Here is a 14,677-nt window from a genome sequence, read left to right as displayed (position 1 = left end):
GGAATTAATAATTCTGTGGAGGCAAGGCATAGATCTAGTGGGGTCAGAAACGAATAATAAAATATCATCTGCTTAAAGCAAAAGCTTATGTGCCACACCTCCTGCCACCACCCCTGGAAAATCATCCTCTTTTCTTATCGTGGCTGCTAATAATTCGAGGGCAAGACAGAACAATAATGGGGGAAAAGGGCAACCCTGCCAGGTGCCCCTATCAAAATAATCTGAAATTAATCCATTTGTTTGTACCACCACTACCGGGTGTCTATAAAGTAACTTAATCCGTCCAATAAAAGTATTACTGAACCCGTACATTTCCAAAATCTTAAAAGGATAATCCCATTATACCATATCAAACGCCTTTTCGGCGTCAAGTGAGATGGCCGCAACTGAAGTCTGGTCATTCAACACTGACCACATGATATTGATGAAACGCCTAATGTTGTCAGAAGAGCTGCGGCCCCGAATGAACCCAACCTGATCTGTATGTATAAGAGATGTCATAACTTTACTTAATCGGTTAGCCAAAATTTTGTCTAGCTGGATCAGGGAAATTGGCCGGTAAGTCTTACACTCGCTTGTATCTTTGTCCTTTTTAAGAATCAGACTGATCTGGGCTTGTCTCATGGTTGGCGGAAGCTTTCCATTCTTTAGTGATTCCGTATAAACTTCTAACAAAAGTGGAGCCAGTTCTGTAGCATAAGATCTAAAAAAAATTCAGCGGCAAAGCCATCTGGCCCCGGAGCCTTGCCTGTGGGCAAGGCCTTAATTACCTCGTCAAGCTCTTCCAAGGTTATCTCAGACTCAAGATAAATTTTTTGCTCCGTCATCAGTTTAGGGAGATCTAATGGTTCCACAAAGTTTCTAATATCTTCATCAGTAGATGAAGACATGGAACTATAAAGATCAAGATAGAATTCTTTAAAAGCATTATTAATATCAATGGCCAAGGTAAAAATTTCACCATCAGCAGATTTCACTGAGGGAATGGTAGAAAAAGACTCTCTCTGCTTTATATATCTAGCCAAAAGCTTCCCTGCTTTGTCCCCCAACTCAAAATATCACTGTCTTGCCCTAAATAACCAAAACTCCACCTTCTGTATTTCAATCGAGTCAATTCTCTGAGGCCATCAGACGACATTTGGCACTTCAGTTCTGTCTCGGTACTTTTAATATTCTCTTCCAACTCCACAAGTTCTCATGCTTTGGATTTTTTGATGAATGAGGCATACTGTATGATCCGACCCCTAAGAACTGCCTTAAGTGCCTCCCAAGCCACGCCCACAGAGCATACTGAGGACCATTTTGTCTCCATATAAACACTGATTTCAGCCTTTAACATTTGTTGGAAATCAGGATTTTGCAAAAGGAATACATTAAAGCGCCAACTATATGATTTCTTTTTCTCCATATGTGGCAACACCTCTAAACTCACCAGGGCGTGATCTGAGACTAAGATGTTTCCAATTGAGCAATCAATGACAGAAGAAATGAGGGACTTAAATATATATATAAAAAACAAAAATCTATTCTAGAATAAATCTTATGGACTGATGAAAAAAATTTATAGTCCCTACCAGATGGGTTAAAAAGTCTCCAAATATCTGTAAAAACCAAGATGTTTACACATCCTGTGAAGTGTCATTGTTGCTCTAGGGGGCTTGCACACTTTTGCTTCACTATGATCAAGGACTGAGTCCATCAAAAGATTAAAGTCTCCTCCCAATATTATATCATAAGGGGTGCCAGTGGCTTGCAACATCCCTTCAAGATCTATAAAAAAGCCCTGATCATCAATATTAGGTGCGTAAATATTAGCCAAAATCAACCTTTGCCCCTGAATTTCTGCAAAAACAACAATGACTCTTCCTAATTTATCTTTAATCTGTTTGAGACATTTGAAATGTATATGCTTATTTATCAATGTAATGACTCCCCTGCTCTTACTTGAGCCAACACTAAAGAAAACATGTCCACCCTATTTCTTCCCAAATTGTTCCGCTTCCTGCGGGGAAAGATATTTCTTACGTTTAAGAAAAGAAATAACCTTCCTTCTTTTTTATGGGGTGCCCCAACCCAACTCCAAACAAACAGAAAAAAGAAAAACGTGTGCATTAACCCCGTGCATGACAGTGCCAACCAGCGTCCAACCTTCTAAACTCAAACAGTCCATGTACGCCTACGAGAGCCCCCGCGACAACTTTGCCATTGGATTGCTCAAGTCTGGTGCTTCTATACTAATTTTGTGAGACAGAATTACATAACAGAAAATAATATATAAAACAAACTCTAGCCAATAGGCAGAATAAACACAAAGAATGTGTAGATTCATTCACAAAACTGTCTTGAAGGTGTGTTCCTCCACAAAACAAATTCCAGTCACTAGCGGGACCAGCACATAAAAAATAAATAAAATAAAATAAATAAAGCCATTCAGTTTCCTCAGACAGTGACAATGGGCCAACTGTTTCATGAGTGCAGCAGATGACATAATCATTCCAATGTTCTGTAACAGTCAAGTGTGCGTACAGCGAGACAGCTCACTTGGGGGCCATATGAAAGTCACCAAATGGTTTACTCACCCCATTGTCTCTATGAAAGACAAGGCTTGTTGTGGGCATGTAAATATTTTGCGGCCATCCTTATTATCTATTCTCAATTTGGAAGGAAATATCAGAGCAAAAGCAATCTTCCGTTGATGTAAGAGTTTCTTGCATTCCTTGTATCAATCATGTTTCTCTCTTGTCGAATTCGCAAAATCTGGGAAAAAGAAAATGTTGTGGTTCTTCCAAGAAAGCTTTTCTTTGCTCCTCGCCTCGCACAACACGAGATCTTTATCGGATGATCTCAGAAATTTGGCCAGAATTGATAGGGGCCTGTCTCCCTCAGCCGATCTCCGAGCCGGGACTCTGTGAGCTCACTCGATTTCCAGCTTATGGCCTGTTATGTCGAGCAGACTCGGGAAGAGCTCGTCTAGGAATTTCACCATGTCTCTGCCTTCTTCATGCTCATGAATTCCAACAATCCGGACGTTATTCAGCCGGCTACGATTCTCCAAATCCTCCAGTTTTTCCAAAACGCACTGCAGATCTACTTCGGTCACTAGCGGATTAGCAGCTAATTCCCTCTCCGATGACTCACGATAACTGATCCGTCTCTCGACATCCCTGATTCTTATAACCAACTCAGAGAATTTTGTTTCCATCGCAGTAATCGATCGACGAATAAAAGCAAGATCCTCTAAGTCAGCTACAACTTTCGTTAGCATCACAGACATGCTGGACAGTTGACGTTGAATTTCTCCTGCCACACCATTCAAACCGAGTTTGATCTGCAGGCCCATCCGGGAGAGCGAGATAAAGGGGAGCCGGAGAAGCCAGTTTGAGAGAGAGAGAGACACGCGGCCATACTGCATGTGTGTCTGTGTCCTTATGTTTTATGTTGTTTTAAGTTCATTAAATTTTACGTTGACTGTTCAGCCGGTTCCCGCCTCCTCCTTGCCCGTCCTTATAGTGTTACAGTGGTGCCGAAACCTGGGAGGGAGGAGGGATGCGCTGTCGCGGAGTCCTCGCCTCTGCCGTCTGCCTGGGGACGGAAGGGTCGCTGCCATCCGCCGAAGAAGGGGAGGAGCGGTTCCGTCTGCCAGGGGCCAGAGAACATGCTGCCGTCCACCGGGGGAGGAGCGAGCAGACATCCGCCAGAGGGCTGAGGAGCGGTTGAGGACCGGGCGACAGCGTGTCCGGGAGCCGGCGAGCAAGTTTTTCTCTCTTTCTCCTCTCTCTCTCTCTCTATCTCTCTCTCTCTCTCTCTCTCTCTCTGTGTCTCGCCCTTTCCCTCTCCCTACGCCTCCCCTGTTTCTTCCCCAGGTTCACAGGAGGTGGGGTGGACCACCGGCTGACAGAACGGCCGGAAGGGCAGCGTCTCTCCTCCAGAGATGGGGGGGGGAGTTAGTCAGACCAGTGGCGCCCCGGCCTGAATCGGGCAGGGGAGGAGTGTGACGAGGAGGAGGGCGTGGCTGGGACATGATGGTGCATGGTTGGCACTGAATCAGCGGGAGAGCGAGATAAATGGAAGCCTAAGACGCCAGTTCGAGAGAGAGAGAGAGAGAGAGACGCATGTGGCCACGCTGCATGTGTGTCTGTGTCCTTATGTTTTATGTTGTTTTAAGTTCATTTATATTATAAAATTTTACATTGACTGTTCAGCCGGATCCTGCCTCCTCCTTGCCCATCCTTATAGTGTTACAATCTTCTTCTAGCATATTTTCGTGACAGTAACAGCTCAAAATGTAAGTGTTGCCACTTTGTGGAATCACTAATTAGAGCAAATAAGTCCAAGCACATGTGCGTTCTGCACGTTCAAAGATGTGCGGTTAGAAAAACCGGGCTGAGCGCGTTCAGTACTCGCACACTCTGCTGATGACGAGATTTGCGTCACGCGTACTGTTTTGTGATAAACTGACAAAATTAAGTTACTTTATTTAACTGCAAACATGAAAAGTCTGGAGTGGTCTTATAAGGAACATGTGTACCATTTAAGCCCACATGTTCTTAATAAGCCCACTATGCAAGGGCGAAGCCAGGAAATTACTTTTGGGTGGGCCTCAATAAAAATGGATGGGTCAAGTTTTAGCCCAATTATTTCTTTATTTTTACCTAATTTTTCTTAACAACAGAGAAGCGGCGCATTCTTTCACACTTTCAGAAATCGTCATGGTTACTTGTGTAATCTCCGTTCCCTGATGGAGGGAACGAGACGTTGTGTCAATGTAGTGACACTAGGGGTCACTCTTAGGAGCCCGAGACACCTCTGGTCTTTGATAAAAGGCTAATGAAAATTGGCGAGTGGTATTTGCATGCCACTCCCCCAGACATATGGGTATAAAAGGAGCTGGTATGCAACCACTCATTCAGGTTTTATGCTGAGGAGCCGATATAAGGTCCGGCCATTTCAGCGGGTAGTTCAGCGTTGTGGCAGGAGGGACAAAACATCTCGTTCCCTCCATCAGGAAATGGAGGTTACACAAGTAACCTTGACATTTCCTATCTGTCACTCACTCGACGTTGTGTCGATGTAGTGACACTAGTGGTCCCTATACGAAACGCCACAATTGGCTGAACTGTGTTACGTGAACTGGCGGTGCGTGGTGGGCAGACTACTGTGTGCCTCATAGCCAGCACACCAGGTCGACACGTAACCACCCCCAACATAGTTATGAGTGTCGAACGGCCCTTTGGGGACAACGGCCCTCTTTTTCCACTCCCTAAAAAAGAAGGAGGATTATCCATCTGGGCCGCCAGGTCTAGTCGGGGGGTGTCCCTCCCAAGGGGAAGACACAGCAGAGACCACACCTCGCCCAAAGAGAGGGGGGATATTTAAGTGAAAGGATACATCACATGGTCTTTCCAACCATGTGGAGAGTCTTCAAGGTAGATCCTGCCCAATGGGGGAGGAGTTACCACAAACATGGAGACTGGGGCAGAGGGGCTCTACCCAAGGAAGACACAGTTTGCCAACAGGGAAACGAATTAGCGGAAGACATATATCGCCTGGGGTTAGCCTTACAGGGAACCGCCACATGCGGAGCACCTACCCCAGAACAGGACTCTTAGTTAGCGCGTGTACTGGGCCGGCAGCGAATCTCTCCGAAAACTCGACTGCCACAGGGCTCGGAGGAAGTCAACCAGGGAACAAACTTGTGAACACTACTGGGAATTAATGGCGCACGTCTTCAGCTCAAAAGGAGGTGGAAGGCGCTATGTGCAAGCGATACACCCGGCCGGCTATCCCGAGCTTATCCGCTTGTGTTGCGTGCCACTACCTGGGACAAATCCGGTTCCACCCGGAGGTTGTAGAACCTTGCAAAGGTGTTGGGTGTTGCCCAGCCCGCTGTTCTGCAAATATCTGTTAGAGAGGCACCCCTGGCCAGGGCCACGACGTGGCTACCTCTGGAACAGTCTGGGACGGGGGAGGAAGAGGCCTGTCCTCGTAACCCGTGGAGACTGCCACATCGGGGGCGGCTGTGTGCCACAGCTGGAGCGCCAATCCTGCAAGAAAGAACCCGTGGACGGTAGTCATGGTGATGACCGTACACACCGGGTATGTGACCCAGGGAGGAAGGAAGCCGCTCTTTTCCTGAACTGTTGGGTAAAGCAGCCACTTGGGCATGCAGCGAAATCAAACAAATCAAAAGCGCTGTGACCTTCGTCGCTCGGAGAGTGAGGTCGGTCGCCGAGCACAGTTCCTGCATCAAATCTGGGGCGGAACTACCCTCATGCAGTTCTTTCAACACCTTGGCTTGGTGAACCTGCAGGAGAGCCATGGCGTGCAGGGCAGAGGCAGCTTGTCCAGCAGCTCTGTAGGCTTTAGCCGTCAGGGACGATGTGAGCCTACAGGGCTTGGACGGAAGCTTAGGGCGTCTGCGCCAGGTGGCGGCGCTCTGCGGGCATAGGTGCACCGTGAGCGCCTTATCCACCGGGAGAATCGCCGTATAGCCCCTGGCTGCCCCGCCATCGAGGGTAGTGAGAGCGGGGGAACTGCAGAATCGGGGCCGGGCTGTAAAAGGTGCCTCCCACGACTTCATCAGCTCCTCATGCACTTCCGGGAAGAATGGTACTGGAGCGGGGCGTGGCTGCTTTGAGTGGCGCCACGAGCCCAGTAACCAATCATCAAGCCACGAGGGTTCAGGGGAGAGCAGAGGGTTCCACTCTAACCCGATGCTCGCGGCCGCCCAGGAAAGCATGTCTATCATTTCGGCATCGGCCTGTGACTGGGCAATCATCCCCGAAGGGGGAAGCCCAGCTGAGGCTTCTGCGTCCGACTGGACAAGCCTGCTCTCCAATGCTGCGCTCGAGAGCTCATCATCTTCGCGGGCTCTGAACAAGAAGCCAGACTCGCCATGAGACGAGCCGGCGAACTCATCCAGAAGCCTGATTGGGGCAGACGAGCGTTTTGGGGAATGGGAGGTCCACGGGGGGATACCTGGCGGAGACGACCCCATTGGGGTCCCCAAATCGCCCCCAGTTCTAGCCGCGCTGGCCTCATACCCGTAGGTAGAAGGACCGAGGCGGGGAGCCACTGGGGTGGCTTGCTTTCTTCCGAAGGCAAGCCATGACCGCAACGTTGCCATGGTCATATTCTCGCAGTGAGAACATGAACCATCCACAAATGCTGCCTCTGTGTGGGTCGCGCCCAGACACGAAAGACAGCGATCATGACCATCCGAAGTTGAGAGATAACGACCGCAACCAGGAATAACACACAATCGGAAAGGCATCTTTAAAAAGACGCATCTTTAAAAAGACGTTCCGTGTGTGCCGCTCTTTTAGAGAAATATATACTCTTTTAGAGGAGGAAAAGCTCTTTCAGAAAATATCCTCTCTTGTTTTTCTGCTGAAGTGCCCAGGGGCGTTCTCTGCAGTGCACCAGTGCAGAGGAGGGAGAAGCTGCTGAAATGCGCCGTCAGATCCAGCAGAGGTGAATGAACTGTAATATTCAGCCCAATGAGCATGACCGTTAGGCTCCAAAGAGAAAATCTGAATGAGTGGTTGCACACCAGCTCCTTTTATACCCGTATGTACGGGGGAGTGGCATGCAAATACCACTCGCCAATTTTCATTGGCCTTTTATCAAAGACCAGAGGTGTCTCGGGCTCCCAAGAGTGACCCCTAGTGTCACTACATCGACACAACTTTGAGTGAGTGACAGATAGGGAACAGAATTTATAGGGAACTTTTTTTCTTTTTTTTTTCTTTTTAATTTCAGATTCAGTATAGTATAGTAGACTTGACTATGAGTTCAGTTTAATATGAGGTTCAATGAGTTATATATATATATATATATATATATATATATATATATATATATTTTATTTTTTTACATGAATGAAAAACACTATTTTTTAAATCATAGAGCATGTTTGTTAGTTATTTAATCAAATAAAATAATTATTCTGCTTTTAAGCTTTGAGGAAACAGGCTTTTCAAAGGCACTGTTCCTTATAAGCCTTATAAGAAAACAAAGTTATATTTCTGGATTATAATTACAGACAGAGCACTAACTTGTTTGAGCTCAAGAAGCCTCTTAAATATTTTTATTTAATGTGTTTGTCAGCCGTTTTTATTAATTTATTTTCTTTTACTGCATCAATCTTTATGAGTCCTGCACTCGCTCCAGAAACTCATCAAATCCATCTTTTTAAATACAAAGAAAATAAATAATATAAAGTATCATTTGGCTTATTAATCTCTTAGTTTTAAATTTTTTTATCATTACTCGCATGGTTTGTTGATCTGATTCTAGAAAAATTGCTTTTTTTGAGTTAATCAAAAACAGTGACGTTTTGCAGCAACTTCCAAAATGGCAGCCAAACAGTGGTAGCACATGTTCCCAAATAACTCAAGAATGAAACATTTGGTTGGCTCCAAATAAGAAGTAAATGATACCATCAAATGTGTGCATTTCCTCTGCATCAAACTCTTGCTTTCTGTCTTTTTTATATTTTAAAATAAAACAGTAAGTGGGCTTATGTGGTAAGTGGGCTTAATTGGGTCACTTCCCCTAATCATAGACCCCTGCAGATAAAGTTCATAAAACAGAAAAGTTTCGGTCTATACAAGTTTTTTCTAGTGTAGATCGGTTTCTTCCCATGTCGAGCATTGCCTTATGGACCACACGCACAGCCTGAACTGAACGATGAGACACAGATAAACGGTCCTGCACAAGCAGCCTTCCAAGCACGCCTTCAGTTCATCCAACACCTACAGTGGGACATATTACAAAATCATTCTAAATTGTAATGCTGTACAATGTTATGTTTTTTGGCCTCTTTCTCTTCACAACTGTACATGTGCAGTGATGCTGAAAGCCCTTATATGGAGATGGTTTGGGCATTTCTTTATGCAAATTACTAACTTTGTGCATGCACTCCTTCATTTAGAATATTTCAGATTAAATAACATTAGAACGAAAGTAAGAAAAAATGAATGTGCGTACACATCTGATGTGAATCAGACTTACATTTTTCGTGAAAACTTTTCCTTTTCAGTTATTAGTAAATGAGGTCCACTGTTTCAAAGGTACACGTTACCATGTTAACCAAGTTTAATGGCATGGAATGATCTATAATTAGAGCTTTAGAGTGCAGAATTGTCCTCTCTTAGTTTTAAATTAGAACTCTTGATTAAATGAGCAGAGCTGGCCTTGAAAGAGATAAACACATCTGAATAGCAAATGCAAACATCTGCATTGCTAATTAGAACGTAGCCTAAATAAGGTACAAATTACGTCAATGGAAGAAACAACGCTGCTGAAATCAGCCTATGGTGGTTAGCTTTTCTCCCAGTCTGGCCAGTCTGATTTGTTAGTTTTGGAGGGGATTTGGGCACTTGTCAGCTGGTTAGGCTGGGAGACAAGCTGGTCAACCATTGAAAAATCAGCTTGGCCAGACTGAAAGGCAGGTTAAGCCTGCTAAGACAGAGATTCTCAACCAGGGGGCCAGAGCCAACTACGGGGCCTCAGGAAACTTCCATGGGGGTAATAAGATGACTTAAAAATATTTAAGATTTAAGACGAGATATTAAAATAACTTAAAGTGCTAAAAAAAAAAAATAAAAAAAAAAAAATAAAATAAAAAAAATTGTTAAAAAAAATCCATATTTAGGTCTACAACATGTAACAAAAAAATAATATTTCTCACTCAAATGCATAAAAATGTCTTAAAATGCACCACTGAGTTCTTGCTCAGACCATTTTTTTCCCTTTGCATAGAGGCTGACTTTCCATCCCACTACCGGGGGACATTCAAATCATTGTCTTGGAGTCAAAAAGGTTAAGAACCGCTGTGCTAAGACCAGCAGGCCACCTTTGCTGGTTTCAGATGGGGGGGGGGGGGTTTATGTGGGGAGAGGAAGTGTTTTTTTCTTCTGCTGAACAGTTGTCACATTCTCCCTTTCTCTGTTTCAGGATTCTGCTGACAGTGGTGGTGATATTTCGTATCCTAATCGTGGCCATCGTTGGTGAGACGGTGTACGAGGACGAGCAGACCATGTTCATCTGCAACACCCTCCAACCAGGATGCAACCAGGCCTGCTACGACAAGGCCTTCCCTATCTCCCACATCCGATACTGGGTCTTCCAGATTATTCTTGTTTGCACACCCAGCCTGTGCTTCATCACCTATTCAGTGCATCAGTCAGCCAAACAGCGAGACCGCCGCTACTCTTTCCTCTACCCAATAACTGAGAGGGACTACAGCCGTGAGGGAGCCCGCAAACTGCGCAACATCAATGGCATCTTGGTGCAGCACCCTGACAGTGGCGGAGGAAAAGACGAACCTGATTGCTTAGAGGTGAAGGAGATCCCAAATGCACCAAGAGGCCTCCTCCATGGCAAGAGCTCCAAGATACGTCGACAAGAGGGCATCTCTCGCTTCTACATAATCCAGGTAGTGTTCCGCAATGCATTGGAAATAGGCTTCTTGGCAGGGCAGTACTTTCTATATGGCTTCAGTGTCCCAGGCATCTTCGAGTGCGACCGCTACCCCTGCCTGAAGGAAGTGGAGTGCTACGTATCACGGCCCACTGAGAAGACCGTCTTCCTGGTGTTTATGTTCGCGGTGAGTGGTATCTGCGTCATTCTTAACCTCGCCGAGCTCAACCACCTGGGCTGGAGGAAAATCAAGGCTGCCATTCGAGGTGTGCAAGCCCGCAGGAAGTCCATCTGTGAGATCCGCAAAAAGGACATGGCCCACCTGTCGCAGCCCCCAAACCTGGGCAGGACCCAGTCCAGTGAGTCTGCCTATGTCTAATGTCAATTTATCCAAATATGGCATAGACAAGGAGTGGAGTGGAATGGAGGGTGAAATGCTAGAATGACTTACCTGTGCAAATGTTTATAATAATTGATGGGGAGGGGCTCTACATAGGCCCAACTCTTTTCCACAAGCCAGTCCCTCCCTCTTTATGCCATATGACAATGTGTAAGGAAGTTTCCACAGTGTTGGTGTTTTGTAAGAGAATGTGGAGTCGAGGCAGAGCAGAGGAATTCTCTAACTCTGCTCTGGAAAGTCTCAAACGGAACGCAAGGATTGGTGGAAGGGTGAGGAGCGGAAGGGACGACTCTGGAAGGGTGATTTACATCTAATGCAGAACTTTATGGAAATGACAACATCTGGGGTTGTTTTCCCTCTGTTCTTACTCTCAGATCTTGAGGAAAGAGGATAGCATCACAAAAACCTCCAACTATCCTGAATCATTGTCACTGAGTGGGTGCCAGAAGAAGAATACTGTTTAGGTTTACTCTCCTGGCAGTGAATCGTCTAAAGCAAACAAAAGGGGGGATATAAACATTGTTATAGCAGTGGCACCTTCACTTTGACACATGATTGAACAAACATTAGGATATATATATATATATATATATATATATATATATATATATATATATATATATATATATATAATCTCTCTCTGGTTATCATAGACTTTGAGATGACACAAAAGACTATAACTGGTCCTCCGCACAAAGTGTGCCCATCCACAAAGACCTCCACTGCTACGTGTTCCAGTCGAGCATTCCTCCCTCTTGTGGTGCATGATTGTGTTTATATGTATGTTTGCGACCAAAGTTGAAAGAATATCCAGATCCCATATTCCTTTTTGTTCATTTTACGATTACATGTCTTTCGAAAGGTTGGTGCCATCCATTTAAATGACTTATTTGTTTCAGATTGTTGTTGAAACATAGTTAAAAAATTATTACAAAGTTAGATTATTTATCTTTACAGGGAAAAGATTGAAGAGAATTTTCATGTATCAAGATTGTTTAAGATGTTTCGTATGAGATGACATTGAATTTATTATCAAAACATGAGGTTGCTGTATTTTTAGGTATTTTTAAAAAGGCATGTTTACAAAGCTCTACCTGTTGAGTGAATGAAATGTGATGTTCAGCGTGCGTTTAGGGAAAAAGGAACAATTCTATTTTAATTAGCTTTTTTCTTCTCGTCACGTGTTTATCGGCATGCCTTTATGATAAAAGAAGTTATTTAGAAAAAAATATGTATGTGTTGCACTTTTTGAGATGGGAAGTGTGGATAACAGAAGGAACTCACTCTGGGAAGGACTTTAGCGGTTAGAAAGTGAGCCTTTCGGATTAGTCCACCCTAAATTAGACCTATGACAGGTGTATAGGGTTGTATACATGTGTTTATGTTGCTGTGATCCCCTGTGTGCCTTTGTTTACACAGTGTGGGATAAAGCAGTGTGTAACTTTTCTCACAAATACACACACAGCAGTGAGTTGTTCATTCTGACAATATTAGCCCTAGCTTATTAGCTGAGACCCACTTAACAAAGTTCTTGTGCCTAAACTGCCCTGACTCCACTCTGCACGTGCACATAAAACAAAAGCATGGACAGAACACAGCACAACTAATGCTGACAGGCTCGCTGACATACCGCAGAACCTGAAAATGCAGTAAGAGAATATATAGAGATACAGAGAGGGGAAACGTGGGAAAGAAAATTTAGAGGCCCAGCAACACAACTGGGTGAATTCACTAAAAAGTTGCGCCACTTTTACACTTGGTATTTCGGCGCAAAAAAAACTTTATTCACTAATCACCTGCAATCTAGTTTAACCAACGATAGAAAATGTACACTAACATATCTTTTAAATAAAAATTATTTTACCGCCTGATTTCATTTGGCGGTAATAGCGCAATCTAAATTGCGGCAGGCATTTTATGTGAATAAAGTGCAATCTATAATAAGCCTATTATAATTTACATAGAAATGCCATTTAGTTTCATAAAGAGCATGAGCTGACTAATTTCATTATCCTTCAAGGCTGCACAATTAATCAAAATAACATAAAAATGGCTAATTATTGTAATATGTAAAAATATGTAATTATTCCACTTCAAAAGGTTTAAAAAAAAAATAGCTTTTGAGCCATTTCAGAGCAAATACCTAATTATCGAGATATATATCATCAATAGGCTGAAAAATATCAAGATATAATTTTTTAGCCATATTTCCCAGCCCTACATAGAAAGAGGCATGTTTGCATGGAAAGGAATGACAATGACTTAAATTCTCAAGATGCAGTGCAATTTCAGCACTGATTGTGCCTTCCTAACTAAATTGCGGATGGTTAGTGAATAAGACGCAGGTTTTTGCACTGCAAATCCTCAAGCAAATGTGGCGCAACCGTTTAGTGAATTTGCCGCAAAGACATTTGCATGTTTGTTTAGGTTTAGTTTGACATGAACTGCAGTTTAGCAGCAATTCTGAATCAAACCAGAAGTCAGTTTAAGGAAGGATATTGTCATTCACATCTAAATAGGAATGTCTGGGCCTTATGATAGATAAAAATGGGTCATATTTATGAGGCCTCCCATGCATTTTGCATTTGTTTTATTGCAAATGAAAACAATTAGTAAATGAACTGTAAAACCACCTGAACACCTCTATACAAGTTTCTGGATTCCCATCTTCACCCAAGGTCCAAAATTAACACTCGGCAAGCAGCAAATGCAAGTGTAAATTGGACTTGGCAAGTCTATAAAAACCAGTTGGTGGGTAACTTTATTAGGAACTGCAAAAATACTGCAATTATCTGACCATAATCTGACCCTAGCTGACGTAAGTGACATTAGCGATTCAAAGTCATAGAAGAAAATATGAGGAACAAAATGTAATGTTTTGTTAAAGAAATGGAGACTGGCTCATCTCATATATTATGTGGTGAATGACACAATATGCAAGGAAAAAATAGCTAAATATTTGCATTGTCACAGGGACATAAATATTTTTTTGGAAAATACATAAATAATGCAAAATACTGTTTAATGGACAGTAAATTATATCAATTCACCTGCCATTGGCCATTAGAGACGAAAGTTTATTTTATTTATCACCTTTAACATACAGTATAAATTATATGTTAGGACTATAGCCATCAAAATGTGGGGTAATAGGGACAAGTCTCGGGACCAATCACATGCTGTATTTATCTCTCGCTCTCACTGTAGCTTCTCCTGTTTTTGAATTCCACTTATTTTATGCCTGTCTATGAAAAAAGTGATTCTACCAAAATCATATAACCTCTGTAACTATGCAGCATAAAAGGGCATCTTTTACAAACAGATGATTTTTTTTGTCAAGTGCAGTTCAGAGATTAAGGATATTGCTTCCCCAAGTGAGATGTTCTTCATGTGCTTGCATTAATCCACTCTTCTCCTCAGTCTATTTAAAAAAATCTATATCATAGTTTAAATAGTAGACAAAAAAGAACTACATGGGATTTTATGCAAAATGTTTCTTCTTTTTATTTATTTTAGAGCGTGAATTATGTTTTATGTGTCAGTCTTTTTATACAGTGTTGTAATATGATGGTAACAGGGGTATTTGAGAGCAGAATTTGTTTTGTTTTTTTCATTGAAATCGCATGGGAGGCTGAAAATGTGGCTTTTCTGGCCAAAGTACTGTAATATGCAACTTCATAACTAGCTGGGTTTCAGAGAATGAGCAGTTTAATTATGGTAAATGCATGTGTAATTGATATGGAAAAGCATGTTTTTTGTTTTGTTTTACTTTTCTTTTTATGAAACAGAAAAGCAGGAAAAGTAAGTTAATGGGATTTGTTAACTCTTCATAAATGGAAAACCGGGTAAAGT

At 43.0% G+C, this 14,677-nt stretch overlaps 1 protein-coding gene across 1 annotated transcript in view; it reads left to right on the top strand.

Moving 5' to 3' along the window:
- LOC127422287 (gap junction delta-2 protein-like) overlaps positions 1 to 11,353 on the top strand; it is a 60,365-nt gene extending 49,012 nt beyond the window's left edge. The window contains exon 2 of the mRNA XM_051665704.1: positions 9,961 to 11,353. Within this exon, the coding sequence (XP_051521664.1) occupies positions 9,961 to 10,804 (844 nt within the window). The 3' untranslated portion in view covers positions 10,805 to 11,353. The remainder of the gene's footprint in view (positions 1 to 9,960) is intronic.
- Positions 11,354 to 14,677: the final 3,324 nt, after the last annotated feature.

The sequence above is a fragment of the Myxocyprinus asiaticus genome, chromosome 31 (assembly GCF_019703515.2).
Source record: "Myxocyprinus asiaticus isolate MX2 ecotype Aquarium Trade chromosome 31, UBuf_Myxa_2, whole genome shotgun sequence".
NCBI classification, from domain to species: Eukaryota; Metazoa; Chordata; class Actinopteri; order Cypriniformes; family Catostomidae; genus Myxocyprinus; species Myxocyprinus asiaticus.
Note: the sequence above shows the minus strand (reverse complement) of the source record. Positions and strands in the feature narration are given on the sequence as shown.